The sequence below is a fragment of the Pelophylax lessonae genome (assembly GCF_965119305.1).
Source record: "Pelophylax lessonae genome assembly, chromosome: 5".
NCBI classification, from domain to species: domain Eukaryota; kingdom Metazoa; phylum Chordata; class Amphibia; order Anura; family Ranidae; genus Pelophylax; species Pelophylax lessonae.
Genome location: NC_138772.1, coordinates 66,622,307 through 66,637,620, shown reverse-complemented (window position 1 = coordinate 66,637,620; position 15,314 = coordinate 66,622,307). Strand labels below are relative to the sequence as shown.

General features: G+C 43.1%; 1 protein-coding gene across 1 annotated transcript in view; it reads left to right on the top strand.

Annotated features, from left to right (window-relative positions):
• The window catches only part of TRDMT1 (tRNA aspartic acid methyltransferase 1), a 111,369-nt gene that overhangs the window by 61,309 nt on the left and 34,746 nt on the right, over window positions 1–15,314 (top strand). The window contains exons 5-6 of the mRNA XM_082259641.1: window positions 3,968–4,033; window positions 14,694–14,763. Coding sequence (XP_082115767.1) covers window positions 3,968–4,033; window positions 14,694–14,763 — 136 coding nt within the window. The remainder of the gene's footprint in view (window positions 1–3,967; window positions 4,034–14,693; window positions 14,764–15,314) is intronic.

The following is a 15,314-nucleotide window of genomic DNA, read 5'->3' as shown; positions in this document are numbered from 1 at the left end:
AACAATCAACTATGGGAGGCAAGGCACTGTCAAAAGATCTCTGGGATAAAGTTGTGGACAGGCACAAGTCAGGAGATGGATATGAAAAAATGTCAAAGGCTTTATCAATGGCTAGAAGCACAGTGAAGTGTGTAATTAGGAAGTGGAATGTATTTGGTACAACACTGACCCTCCCTGAATCAGGACATCGCTCCGAACTGGATGAAAGAGCCAGGAGAAAACTGGTCAGAGGCTACCAAGAGGCCTACAGCAACTCTGACGCAGTTGCAGGAATTTATGACAAAGAGTGGGCATTGTGTGTATGTGACAGCAATATCACAACTTCTCCACAAGTGTGGCTTGTATGGGAGGGTTGCAAGAAAAAAGCCACTCCCCAAGAGAGGCCACATGCAGTCACCACTGAGCTTTGCCAAAACGCACCTTGAAGATTCGGAGGCCACATGGAAAAAGGTTTTATGGTCCGATAAGACTAAAATTGAAATATTTGGCCTCAACACCAAACGATATGTCTGGCAGAAATCCAATACAGCTCACCATCCAAATAACACCATTCCTACAGTAAAGCACGGAGGTGGTTATATCCTGATATGGGAGTGTTTCTCTGCATCAGGGACTGGATCACTTGTCAGGATAGAAGGAGAAATGAGAATAAAAAGGACCTGCAATGCCATTTCATATTAAAGTACACCTCCATCCCAATTGAATACATAGAAAAGGAGAGGATTACCCTGCGGGACTTTATATGAGGTGGACCCAATAGTCATAATACTCAAGTTGAAATGTATCTGTTTTATTGTGTAGAACCAATATACAAAAGTAATACAACATGAATATTTGACATACACAAAACATAACATGGTCATACAAATATATTAAAATATCTTGTAGCAGTAACAATATGCACATCAATACAAATATCTTGAAACTCAACGCACGTTTCGTGGGTCGCATTGCCCACTCGTCAGGAGTGTAAGTGTGCAGGCAAGTCTGAAAAGAAATTATTAATTTTGTATTATAGACATGCAGGATTGATGGCTATTGGAGTATGAATAACCCATGTGGGGAGACAACATACTCACAAATATAGCTCCGTCATTGTGCTTATACCGTGCTTCCATACGGCGGCGGCTAAATAGTCCGACATGGGAGCTAAGGGGGCAGGATCCAAAGGCATTGTATTCAACTCAAGGAGAGCAATGAGAATGTGTTGTAAGTATATCAAACACCTCGCCAGTCTCTAAATGAAAGATTATACATGTGGGTAATTGAGCAGCTACTTCCTGTATGATAGCAGCCAACAAATGATAATGGTCATATATATTAAATGTATCAGAGACATGAATATGGACCAGGGGATGAGAAGAAATAACCAAAGGGTAAAGAAAGTGCCCAGGTGGATAAAAGTAAACCAAGTGGATAAAGATGAAAAGATTTGTTGTAAGACTGAGTAAAGCCAATGAAAGTAAATCACCATAGAGTGCATATGTGAAGTGATGAAATAAAGACATGAGAAGAGAAAGAAAAGTGGAGAAAAAGAGGTAGAGAGTGAATGGAAAGTGCTGTGAACAAATATAGCAAGGTGGCTGTGTGCTTACTTACCATAAAGAAATGAATGCTGTTGTTTGGTATCCACCCTGTGTTCAAAGATTGGTCTGTCTGTGATCACTCATCCTCACCTTAAATGTCTTACAAAGAATTGTGGGTCCCGCCCCCCAACGTCATGTCTCAGGTGATTTGATTGCAGACAATTGCCTGCCATACAGCATGTGGAGGAAGGAGAAATGGATGGGGCAAAAAAACGTCAAATTTTTAAGGGAAAATCTGTCCTCTGCCAGAAAATTGTCAATGGGAAGGATTACCTTACAACATGATAATGACCCAAAGCACACAGCAACAATGAGCACACAGTGGTTGAAGGAGAAAAAAATGAATGTCCTTGCATGGCCTAGTCAGAGCCCAGACTTAAACCCCATTGTAAACCTGTGGAATTACTTGAAGATTGCAGTCCACAAACGGTCACCATCAAATACTGAACTTGAGCAGTTCTGCAAAGAAGAGTGGGCAAATATTGCAACGTCTAGATGTGCAAAGTTGGTAGAGACATATCCCAACAGACTAAAAGCTGGAATTAAAGCAAAAGTGGTTCAACAAAATACTGACACAAGGGGGTGATCCTTTTTCTAACTCAGTGATTCTGTTTTTGAATTTTTTCTATTTTTTTTCAGACATGTTGGTGTTCTATCTTTCACTTGGATGTTATTAGTTGCAGTGAATAAATACAGCTTGATAAAAACAAAAACGGTGTCTGTCTTTATTTCAGGCCACAAAGTAACATGTCCTTATTTTAAAAGGGGGTGATTCTTTTTTATACCGACTGTACGTGTTTTTTTTTATCTAGTAGTTTCTTGATGTGATCATATTGCAGCTTCCTGGGTGCAGAAAAGAGCTGTTAAATTCACGATAGGCATAAAAAATGCCTTTAGACGTGTATTTGCATAAACCCTAAAGGTGGAACTCCCAAATATTTATGAAAAATTACACATCTGTTTTTTTAGGTAAGCTTGCTGGAGTCCTGTATGATAAGGGTTCTGATCTGCCTGCATGGGGTTGCTCTGAACACCTTTGCACCCCCATACAGGTAAACACGGCCCACCACACCTGTATGCATGGGCGTCCGCAAGGGGAGGCAAGGGGGGGGCAAGTGCCCCTCCCCCCCCCCCTGGAAAAGTCCTGGCCTGCTCTAAGAGGGGAATCTATGTGGACCATGCTCTAAAGTGGATCTATGGGGGACCTTGGCCTGGCCAGCTCTCAAGCGGGATCTATGGGGACCCTGGCTTGCCTAAAGGGGATTTAGGTGGATCCTGGCCTGCTGTAAAGGGGGTCATATTGGCTATGTATATATATTCTTTGCATGGAATGTTTGCAGGGAATGCCTGAAGTACCTGGTGGTGCAGGAAAACCTTGTAGCACGGGGAATATAGGTGAAAAGGTAAGAGTAAAGAGGGATTTATGGGGACCCTGCTCTAAAGGGCATCTATGGGGGACCCTAGCCTAGCCTGCTCTAAAAGGGGATCTATGGGGGCGAAAAGGGGCAGAGCATGGGTGACCTTAAAATGATGTCCCCCCCTGAAAAAAGTTCTGTGGACGCCCATGCCTGTATGGCTGTATACACCCCGTGTGAATGAAGCCTTTACAAACTTATTTCTTTCATTACTTTATACTTCAGTTAGGCCCGGAGTAAAAAAGAGTAGCTTAGACACAGAGCCATCATGACTGGGTAAAACGTGGTTTGGATATAGGAGGAGTTGTGGGAGGAAGGGTAATTAAAGTGGTAGACTTACCGGATTGGTAGAAAGTGCGAAGCAGGAGGGGCTTCAGGATTTGGGAGCGTAGGAAGTAGTTGGGAGAGAGCCTGGACGGGACAACTTCCCCCCCTCCCTCCCTTAGTAAACTGTTTTTAATGGCAATTCAGTCTTTGCTATTTATCTGTTATGGGTTTTGGTGATTTGTTATAGCGGTTGGCGGGGCAGGAGGTCCTTGGATGTGTCATAATTAGGTGCAAAAAGGTACTTTTGTAGGGACCCGTCTTGGGTACGGCTCCCATTATTATGGCTGGTGGTACCTGTGATAGGGGTTTGTCTCCAAGTGTTTTCTGTGGCTGGAAGCCTATAATGGTGTTTCACAGGTACTTGAAGTGTATGCACACGAGGACCTTGGGGCCCCTGGGAATACTGTCTGTGTGTTAATGTGTTAAAATGTTAATATGCTTTAACATGTTATTTATATTTGGTTAATAAAAGGCTGCTATGGTCATTAAGCTCTAGCTGGTGTCATGTCTGGTTAATTCATGAGAGTGGTTAGTGGAGTGGTGGTCAGGCAGTTTTTGGGGGAAAAAAGCATCTTTGGTACCTAGTCATGTGCTCACTGTTCAGAGGGTCATAGCAAATCATGGGTACTTTGTGTTTAGACTTCAGAAAATCCCAAAATACATTCTTCTGGAAAACGTGAAAGGATTTGAATCATCTGAAGCACGGTAAGACAAAAGTTTGTTTTAAATATTAGCTATAAGAATAGTTCAAAGCTATGTAAACACGTCCTGGTGTGAATGAATACAGAATAATGGAAGGACTGAATTACTTACTTATCTTTCCTAGAGAAAATGCTGCTCCAGTAAGTAAACCCTCCTCTGAAACTTGTACCTATAGGTAAACCTATGATAAGGCTTACCTATAGGTACTGTAAATATGTCCTAAACGTACCGTTTAGGAGACATTTACTTTGCATGCAGCCGGTGACATCACTGGCGCATGCGCTCTGTATGAACGGCCGCTCGTGCCGTTCCTTCAGATCCCTGTGCCGTGAATGTCGGCTCCCACCATGTGACGTCATCGCGGCTCCAGCCAATCAGATGGCCGGATGCCGCAAACCCGGAAGAAGGATGACCGAACATGTCACCCGTGATAGAGGTGAGCTGGCGGCACTGCGGGGCTTCATTCTAAGGTAAGTATTTCATAATGAGCTAGTATGCGATGCATCTCTGCCTGTGATCGAGTCCCCCCCCCCCCCCCCACAGTTAGAAAGCATACCTTAGGAGCATACTTAACCCCTTGATCACCCCAGTGTTAACCCCTTCCCTGCCAGTGTCATTATTACAGTAACAGTGCATATTATTTAGCACTGATTACTGTAGTAATGTCATTGGTCCCCCCAAAGTATCAGAAATGTCAGTTAGGGGACCGATCTGTCCACCGCATTGTCACAGTCCCTCTAAAAATCGCTGATCGCCGCCATTACTAGTAAAAAATAAATAAATAAATAAAAATGACATAAATCTTTCCCCTAGTTTGTAGACTTTTGCGCAAACCAATCAAAATATGCTTATTGGGATTTTTTATTACCAAAAATATATAGCAGAATACAAATTTGCCTAAAATGATGAAAAGATTAGATTTTGAATTTTTTTTTTATTAGGAATGTTATATAGCAGAAAGTAAAAAATATTGTTTGTTTTTTCCAGAATTGTCACTCTTTTTTTGTTTATAGCGCAAAAAATAAAAACCACAGAGGTGATCAAATACCACCAAAAGAAAGCTCTATTTGTGGGAAAAAAGGACATCAATTGTATTTGGGTACAGCGTCGTACGACTGCGCAATTGTCATTTAAAAGAACACAGTGCCAAATCGCAAAAAATTGCCTGGTCATTAAGGGGGTAAAGACTTCCGGGGCTGGAGTGGTTAAGGTGTGTGAACATTCCATTCTTTCTTTTAGTTGCTATTCACTTGCAAAGAGCCTCTGAACTTTGAAGAAAATTTGACTAGTCAGTTCCCTAGCACTGCCCCCTTCCACCTTGCATGTCATAACCCTCTCGTTACCTGGGAGTGTCTAAGTACTGTCTTTGTTAGCCCACGTCGTCTGCGCCTCCCTTCTATTACTACAGAAACCTAAAAACAGAAAGAAAGGAGGGCGAAAACGCCTAGTGCATTACCTTAGACACCTTTAAAATGTTTATCTACAAAAGCCAAAAACAAACTCACAAACTTAAAAGGATAAAATGCATGTCAATTTCAACTCCAGTGTCGAGGGGAACACATCCCTGTGATTGGACAGCTGACGTGTTTCCAGAGGCACGCTCCCTTCCTCAGGGCTCATAAACCTTTTATAAAGCTGCTGGGAGAGTCTGCTCGGGCTACTAATAGCACATCAAAGATGGTGGTGCTCAGCAGCACTCTTAGGGCTTTGGAACATCTAGTAAAGGGAGGCTTTGAGGGGTAAATAACATGCATAAAACATGTTAAATGCAATCTTATGGGCAGATTGTTGAAATTAATGGTTTTGGCAGCAGGGTCTGATCTTCCCCTTAACCACCTCAATACAGGGCACTTTCACCCCCTTCCTGCCCAGGCCATATTTTAGCTTTCAGTGCTGTCGCGCCTTAAATTAGAATTTTCACATAAATAGACCTTTCTTTTGGTGGTATTTAACCCCTTCACGCCTAAGGTAAAACAAATGCTCTTAATGCCTAAGTCCAATTTTGTCATTTTGAAATGTGTTAGTAAAACCGTACATATCGTCAACTACTTTGTGCATCCAGATGGTTTACCTTTTTTTTTTTCCAGGACAAATTCGGCTTTCATTTTGGTGGTAAATGGTAATGGATATCTCCCATTATGCCATTATTTTTTTTATCAAAGGAAAATTGGCCCAAAATAGTAAAAAAAAATAATAATTTTTAAATTGAAATGTATAATACTTGCTACTGCCAAGATCTACCACCAAAGAACAACCCAAAATATATTCTTCTGCTTCTGATGATCGCAGCGATACCACATATTTTAGCTGTTGTTTGTTCCCGTAGTACAGCCCAGAATTATTAGTGCTCATTTTGCTTTTTTAAATTCTACCTAAAACACACACTGATACTAGTTAAAAAAAAAATATATATATATGTTAGTTGTTGTTTGTACCCGTAGTACAGCCCAGATTTATTAGTGCTCATTTTGCTTACACTGACACTAGTTAAAAAAAAAAAAATCCTGTCCAAAAAATACTGACCCTGACCTTTAAACCTTAATCTTTGACCCGGACCTTGACCCAAACACTAACTCTGGCACTGATCTAGATCAAACCTTGGTCTAGGTATTTTTTTTAATTATAATTTTTTTTTTATTTTATTTCTTTAATTGTTATTTATTACATTTTTTTTTCCTCTCCACACTTTTTTCTTCTTAATATAATGTCCATTTACAGAGACAGAAGACAAGAGGGTGGGCTTTACAGTGACTGATCACTGTGATAGCCAATCAGAGCCTATCATAGCAATCAGTTGACCCGGAACTGACTGTCCTGAGTCCTGATCTCTAGAACAGGGCCTAGGGCTCTTGGTGAGACCCTGGTTTCTGTGCTGGGAGTGTGCCATGCAGCCCTCTCCCAGCACACAGGGAGGTACGCAAATATGCAGCCCCAGGTAAAAAAGCTCAGTTCAGTGGAGCCGCAAATTGAAGGGGTTTTTTTTTATTTTTTTGTGCTACAAATGAAAAAAAATGTGTTTTCTTAGTTTCTGTTATAAAATTTTGCAAATAAATACTTTTTTTTTCAAAAAGTGTGGCCAAAATTTATGCTTCTACATTTCTTTGGTAAAAATAACCCAAATCTGTGTATATTATTTGGTCTGTGTGAATACAGTCTACAAGCTATGGTACTAATCATTAAAAATTTATCAGACCTGATGTACTGACTGCCTATCTCATTTCTTGAGGCCCAAACATGCCAAGACAGTACACATATTCCCCAAATTACCCCTTTTAGGAAAGTAGACAGTCCAAGGTATTTAGTAAGAGGCATTGTGAGTTTTTTGAAGTTGTAATTTTTTTCCCACAATTCTTTGGAAAATGAAGAAATTAATTTTTTTCCCACAAAATTCATATTAACAAGTTATTTCTCACACACGGTATAGGCATACTTGCAACTGCACCCCAAAACACATTTTGCCACTCGTCCTGAGTATGGCGATACCATATGTGTGAGACTTTTTCATAGCTTAGCCACATAGAGAGTCCCAACATCCAAGGAGCACCTTCAGCCATGATTTACTTTAAGACCAGACCTTATTCCGATACTTTTTGTTTACAAGTAAAAATCTGCATTTTTGCTAGAAAATTGCTTCGAACCCCCAAACATTATATGTTTTTGTAGCAGAAGCCCTAGAAAATAAAATGGTGAATTTTGCTAATTTTTATGTCACACAGTATTTGCGCAGCAGTTTTTGGAATGCAGTTTTACAATTTCAGTGCACACAGTGACAATATAATACCCACATTTTTCGTAAAATAGAAAATATGGTGTTACTCTGGGTAAATAGATACCAAAACATATCATGCTTTAAAATTTTGCACGCTAGTGAAATCGCGCCAAACTTCGGTATTTAAAATTCTCCATAGGCGATGCTTTATAAGCCTTTATTGCTTACCAGTTTAGAGTTACACAGGAGGTCTGTTGCTAGAATTATTGCTCTGGCTCTGATGTTTGCAGCGATACCTTGCATGTGTGGTGCGATCGCCGTTTACTTACGTACGGGACCAATGTTAATCATTCACCGGCAGACACTGAAAGATGTTGATGTCACAATGAAACACTACTGCACTATTGCAGATGTTTTGTGCACTGATACAGATGTGATGGGGCACTGTGACAGATGTTTTGTGCTCTGCTACAGATGTTCATGGGGACACTGTGACAGATGTTCATGTAACAGGGACAGTGGTGCTTGGTGTACTATGTGTGGGGATGGCTGCAGTCTGTGTGATCTGTGACAGCTCTGTGTGTAAAAGTATAATTTGCTCACAGAGCTGTCAGCACAGGCTGCAGCTTCCTCCGCTCCCCAATACCCCCCCCCCTCATTGAGCTCAGCAGGGAAAACTGTCACAGAGACATATGTCTCTGTTTACACTGTGAAGGCTGTGATTGGACACGATCACCACCAATCGTAGTGCCCATATCCCGTTCTGAGCTTGTCTGTGTCCTGTGATCACAGCCATCACAAAATCAAGCCGCTGAACGGCCTCCCATTCTGAGCAACATACTGGTACATCGGCGCAAAGCTACCACCCTACTGTTTATGTACAGTGGGCGGGGTGGAAGCGGTTAAAGAATATGTAAACCCAACATTTCATATTCCTGATATGTGCCTGCTGTACCATGTGCTTGTATGAAAAAGTATTGTGACGAGACCCTTGCTCGCTCGCTTCCGCTCTCCCGACACTCCTCTGTTTCTAGTGAGTCAGCTTGCAGATCGCAACGTCTGATGGTTCGGTCAACCAAGGATCCGGGATCCGAACTACAGCTATGTGCCGTTCGGAGTCCATTAGAACAAACACCAGGCAAGGCTGTATGTAAGTTCAAACAGGAAGACAATTTATTGGAAGAACACAGCACACTTTTATACAGAATTTGGAACATCCTGCCCCCAACAACCGCTTTCCTATTGGTCAATTGTAAAGTACCTGCAGTTCCCCTTCTGGTCCTCCTTAGCCATGCAAATGAGGAATTGAAAATGAGTCAGCAGTGATTGGTCAGATAGCTTGACCAGAAGGACTGCCATGTGCAAGGAGACAGAAGCCCCAGGGGGCAATCAATGTACACAATAGCCAGACACAGAACAATGGTTCCCTAACGAGCCCCCAATACACCTTACTCTGAGTGTCAATACATCCCCTAGCAGACAACAGGTGAGGTCATTAGCACACCTGACAATAGGTGAATAGAAAGCCACCTCAGACAAAAGCAACATTGTTAGCCAGCCCGTCTCCTCATTGAACTTCCTGGAATGACCATATTAGGAGTGGTACTTCCTGGTCAGAGACCTCATACTATACAGGGAATAAAAATCTTCATATTACAAGGGAGACATTATTCCTGAATATGACTGTCCCCTTTGTAGTAGTCAAAACCATCACCCATCTGTCCTTAAATTCCAGTGACGGTGAACACCGTCACATATCTTCCCCCAGGGAAACAGTCCAACAGTCCATCTTACGGTTCCAGGTCTGTCTGCCAGGATAACCCCTCCACATTCCCATGTACATTCGTGGTGTAGGGGTGTGGGGCCTTTTTGTAATTGAGAAATCTACACGTATTTGCCTTCCATCAAGTTCCATTCCATTTGCACATTCTTTTGCCTCCTTTGCGTCTTCAACATTTTCAAAGCAGACAAACGCGAAACCCCTGGAACGTCGAGACTGCTGATCATACACAATGGATACATCAGCCATTGGACCATATTTTGAAAATACTTCTCTTAGATCTCGCTCCGTTGTGTAAAGACTTAGGCCAAACACGCCCAAACAGCAGTTAGGATCAGGATTTGCCAGACTTACTCTACTTCCTATATGCCGCCTTCGATTTGACATGGGAGAGCGACTGCGGCTGTGACGTCTGGTGGTCCCGGCCATGGCGGCCTCTGGTGCATAAGAGCAGGTTAAATTGCCCAAATCGTTCCCCAAAAGTACTTCTGCGGGTAACTTGCATAGTAATCCCACTCGCACATGTCGCTCCCCTGAGCCCCAATCCAAGAGGACTTGGGCGGTGGATAAACGTAGCACCTCGCCCCCTGCTACCCTGACTGCAACAGTCCGGCCGGTCCGGGCTGACTGGGGAATCATGTGAGGCTGGATGAGGGTAATCGTAGCCCCGGAATCGCGGAGTCCCTGGGCCTGCTGCCCATTAACCCATACTGCCTGGCGATGGTGCTGCCGATTATCTCTGGCAGCAGCTTGGACAGGATCCGCTTCGAAAAGTTCGCCGCACTCTTCCTGAACATCTCGATGGTTGGGCTCATTCTGGTAGCAATGAGCCGCTGGTCTGGATGGATGATTAGTCTCTCGATACCTCGTGGCTTGGCTAGAGCAATATCGTTGCAGATGACTAGTTCGGTTACAGGTATAGCACTTAGGTCCGGTAGGAGGGTTGGGTCGGGCTGGGGGTCTAGAGGCAGACCACGGTGGTACTGAAGTCAGCTTAGAGGCTGGTAAACTGGGCCGAGATAGTGTATAGCGCTCGTTTTCGCCTGACCTTCGAGAGTCCAGATATTCATCGGCCAGAGTAGCCGCTTGCTGTACCGTCTGTGGTTGTTCATCTCGCACCCGTCTGTGGTTGTACATCCCCTAGCAGACAACAGGTGAGGTCATTAGCACACCTGACAATAGGTGAATGGAAAGCCACCTCAGACAAAAGCAACATTGTTAGCCAGCCCGTCTCCTCATTGAACTTCCTGGAATTACCATATTAGGAGTGGTACTTCCTGGTCAGAGACCTCATACTATACAGGGAATAAAAATCTTCATATTACAAGGGAGACATTATTCCTGAATATGACTGTCCCCTTTGGAGTAGTCCAAACCATCACCCATCTGTCCTTAAATTCCAGTGACGGTGAACACCGTCACAAGTATCATGTTCTCTTTGTATTGCTTCCTTTTTGTGAAATCCCTGCCAGTCCCTCTGCTTTCTTACTGAAAACTGACCACACTAAACATGAGAGCACAATGTGGTCAGTTCTCTAGCTGTGCTGAGAACCTGGCCCGCTCTTTTCCAAAAATCAGATTTGTCCTGGCACACCTCTCCTGCAAAGCCATTTACTGGGAACATCAGTGTGCTGCTGCTTCTCCTCCCTTAGCTCTTATGCAGCTGAGAACAGAGGGAATGCGATCACATATATATAAAAAAAGGGTTAAAAAAAGGTAGTTTTAATGTTTTTTATATCTACACACAGATGTTTTGCCTTTCATTTCTATTTTAATCTGAATGGGTTGTTTTACAAGGTGAGGGTTTACATAGACTTTGACAGAGATCTCATGTCTAAGTGCCCAAGCCTTCACCCATGTGGCAAGGTTACCAACATTTTCTCAAGGAAAGGTAAGTTTTTCAAGCTCTTGTGTTACTCTTTATTCATTTATCCCTTTGATATTAACAGAGATTTCTATTAGCTAATGTGTAGAGGTCCATTTTAAAAGGATCATGTTATGCTGTGTGTGCTAATGCATGAATGCAATCTAAACAAGATCTGCTTAGAGTGGCATTTGTCTGCTGCTGCTGTCTACGCAGAGTTATCAGCACTGCCAATCTGTCAGAAAATCAACGCGTTCTGGAGTGTCAGAGCCTTAAAAGATAAACTCATATTTAAAAAAATAAAAAATAAATGCACAAGGTTTTGAAGGTAAAAGGGGTGGTTAGGTGGGTGCTGCCTAGTAACATGTTACACCCTAAATACCAGTGTAACATGTCACATGTTTCTAAAGGTGAACTTATCCTTTAAAATTCCAGTCCACCTTTAGCCACTTCCCACATCATCATTCTCTTGTGCCTGCTTGTAGAAAAAAATTTCACAAAGTCAACAATGAAAGATAGGATTCCTGATGTGCACCTTAAAGTGGCCTTTACTTCCATTGTGAACATTTTCTACTACCAGGTGTAAGAAATTAATGACATAGAGGCCAGGAAGGGGGTGATGGTGGGGGCATTGGGGGCTAGGGGAAGTGGGTGGCCTGAAAGTTCCACCTTATTTCTATGTTACAACACTGCATCCTCCCTCAGTCTCTATTAACCACTTTACAACCACCCGCTGGAGATGTACTGCGGCAGTCAGCCGCTCCCAAGCAAATCGCCGTACATGTACGGCGCTCGCTCTCTGGAGTCTAGGGGGTGAGCGCGCGTCGCCGGCGGTGCGCTCCTGCCCCTGCTCGTCAGCGGGGAAGCCGATGCAGGTGTCAGGCGGCTCCAATTGCCACCTGACATCCGCGATCATTCCGCTGAGAGAGAAGGACGGTCGGCTGTTGTAAACGCAGCCGACCGTCCTTCTCCCTGGGATGATCACAGAGCTTATGTGATCCTGCTATATAGGATCACATGTCTCTATGATCATTTCACAAGCCACGCCCACCCACAGTTAGAATCACTCCCCTAGGCTCACATTTAACCCCTTGATCACCCACAGGGTTAACCCCTTCCCTGTCAATGGCATTATTACAGTAACAGTGCATATTGTTAGCACTGATTACTGTAGTAATGTCACTGGTACCCCCAAAAGTGTCAAAAATGTCAGTTAGGGGTCCGATCTGTCTGCCGCAATGTCGCAGTCCCACAAAAAAACGCAGATCGCTGCCATTACCAGCTAAAAAAAATAAAACAATAAAAATGACATAAATCTTTCCTGTAGTTTAAAGCGGAGTTCTGGGCACAAAATCAACCTTTTTTTTTTGTGCCCGTCCACTTGGTCTCCTTAATCTGAAAAGGAATTGGATAGTTAGGTATTTTTTTTTATACTTACCTTGTAATCGGAGATCGAATATACTCACATATTCTTCACTTCCTCCCTCAGCGCCGCGGCTCCGCCGTCACTTCTTGTCTTGCAATGATTCCTGGGAGCTGAACGTCATCGCTCCCTGGAATCAATGCGACGGCACCGGCCCCACTCGTCACTTCCGGGGCGACGCCGCATTCCCTGCTAAACAACTTCTGGGCATGCCCAGAAGCTGTGGAGGAATGCGGCGCCGCCCCGGAAGTGACGAGAGGGGCCGGTGCAGGCGCATTCTGGGAGAAGAAGACACGGAAGAGGACGCCGAAGAGGATCGCGCCGGCTTCAGCTGCCCACAAGAGAGATGGCAACGCTGTGGAAGAAATTTTATAAGTGAGTATTTCTTCTAAAAGGTAAGTGCGAACCGGGACAGATCAGAGGCTAGCCATTGTGGAATGTACTAGCCCTGACTGTCCCGGGGGTATGTTCAGTGAAAATTTTTTTCTGTGCCCGGAACTCCGCTTTAATAACTTTTGCGCAAACCAATCAAAATACGCTTATTGCGATTTTTTTTTTTACCAAAAATATGCAGCAAAAAAACAAATTGGCCTAAAATGTTAAAATCTTTTGATTTTTAAATTTTGTTTTTTGGGAATGTTATATAGCAGAATGTGAAAAATATTGTTTTTTTTTTTTCAAAATTGTCGCTCTTTTTTTGTTTATAGCGCAAAATAAAAATCGCACAGGTGATCAAATACCACCAAAATAAAGCTCTATTTATGGGTAAAAAGGACATAAATTTAGTTTGGGTACAGCGTTGCACGACCGCGCAATTGTCCGTTAAAGTAACGCAGTGCCGAATCGCAAAATAGGGCTTGGTCATTAAGGGGGTAAATCCTTCCGGTCTTAAAGTGGTTAAGAGAGATTGCACACCATTGTTCTATTCACTAACCCTATACATTACTGCAGTACTCAACAGTGACGTATGGGTTGAAAGTGATTCTCCCCGATGTGCTAAAGAGAGGTTGCAGCCCAGAAACAGGGGGAAGGTAGAAGACACAAGCATAAGACATGTATAAAAGCTCTTCTTTTGCAGGGAGGTTTCATCTTAATTTTACTGTCACCTGACAGGGTCCCTTTAAATTTAAATCTTTTATCAAAACATACCTGGTGATCCTACCTTAAAGGCCCTTCTTCCTGTTATGAGTGATAACCACTGTCCCTGTCTACCACCTGTGATGCTGCATTGCCACCCTTTCACACAGGCTTTGAATAGGGACTGTAAAGATGCTGTGATGGCATGGTCCACTATTGTCAATATCAAGAAACCCCCTAAGTAATGACTTGCCGCCATCATTAGAAGGCATATAGACAGGAAGATCGGCAGTGCTGAAAAAGAACAAACGTGAAAAGAGGCGAAAACAAATGTTCTATTCTACAAATGTCAGATGTACACAGCATATTAGCAAACTTGATGCATTTGATTTAGAGATTACATCTACTTCAAACTGGAACTAAAACCATTGATTTAAAAACTTCAAAAAACAATTACGTTCCCGTCATGCCGGGAATGTAACTGTCACATTGGCTTGTGCCCTCAACCAAACTGTCAAACCATCAAAAGGCTGGTGTCATAACTGATCACATGTGCAGCACCATGACAGTTGAATATCAAACAGAAGCTAAGATGGCAACTTCCTTGGCTGAAAAGGATAGGAGCGTTTAGTCCCACTTATAATGATATAGGGCAGAAAATAACAAAAATGAAGAACAAGAAAACAAGCACTGATAATTAGGGTGGGCATCCAGTTGCTTTGCACAGTTTGGCAGCACAGCGTACAGAGAAGTTGGACAGTTTACTGGAATAACTTTGAGTTCTGCTTAATAATATTATTTCATTGCTAGAGGCACCTTGATCAAAACTTTGCAGAATTGTGGGTATCATTTCCAGGAGTTCCTTCTCTCCCCAACATGTGTAAGTAATGACTTCATGCTGCTTAGTGAATTTTATTTTTACTTTTTTTGTGTATTGGTGTAAGATTGTTTTTTGTGCGTGTCTTTTTTCTATTTGCATCTATTACCTTTCTTCCCCATGCATATGGTTAAGACCGTGGACTGTTTCTGGGCAAAAGAAAATCAGTATGTGGCCTTGGAACTGGTACATTTCCCTTACGGGACACACCAGCCAAGGGAAAAGTTACCAGCATTCATCACTTCATTTATATTTTTGTTTTTGTAAATGTGTTTTAAACATTACCATGAACACTTAACGCATAATTCCAGGAAAAGTAAAATGCTCCTTTATATTGGGACTGGCCCCACATTACAAGGGTTCGTTAGGTCTAGGGGATGGAGAAAGCAATTTTACTTTCCTGAGCAGTGGCGGCTGGTGCTCCATGGGCCTGGGAGGGGGCAGCCTCAGACCGACCGCACCATACCCCCCCCCCAGACCACACCAGGCCGCACACCAAACCCCCCCCCCCCCCCGGACCACAGGGAGATAGGAGGGGACAGACAGGACCCTCC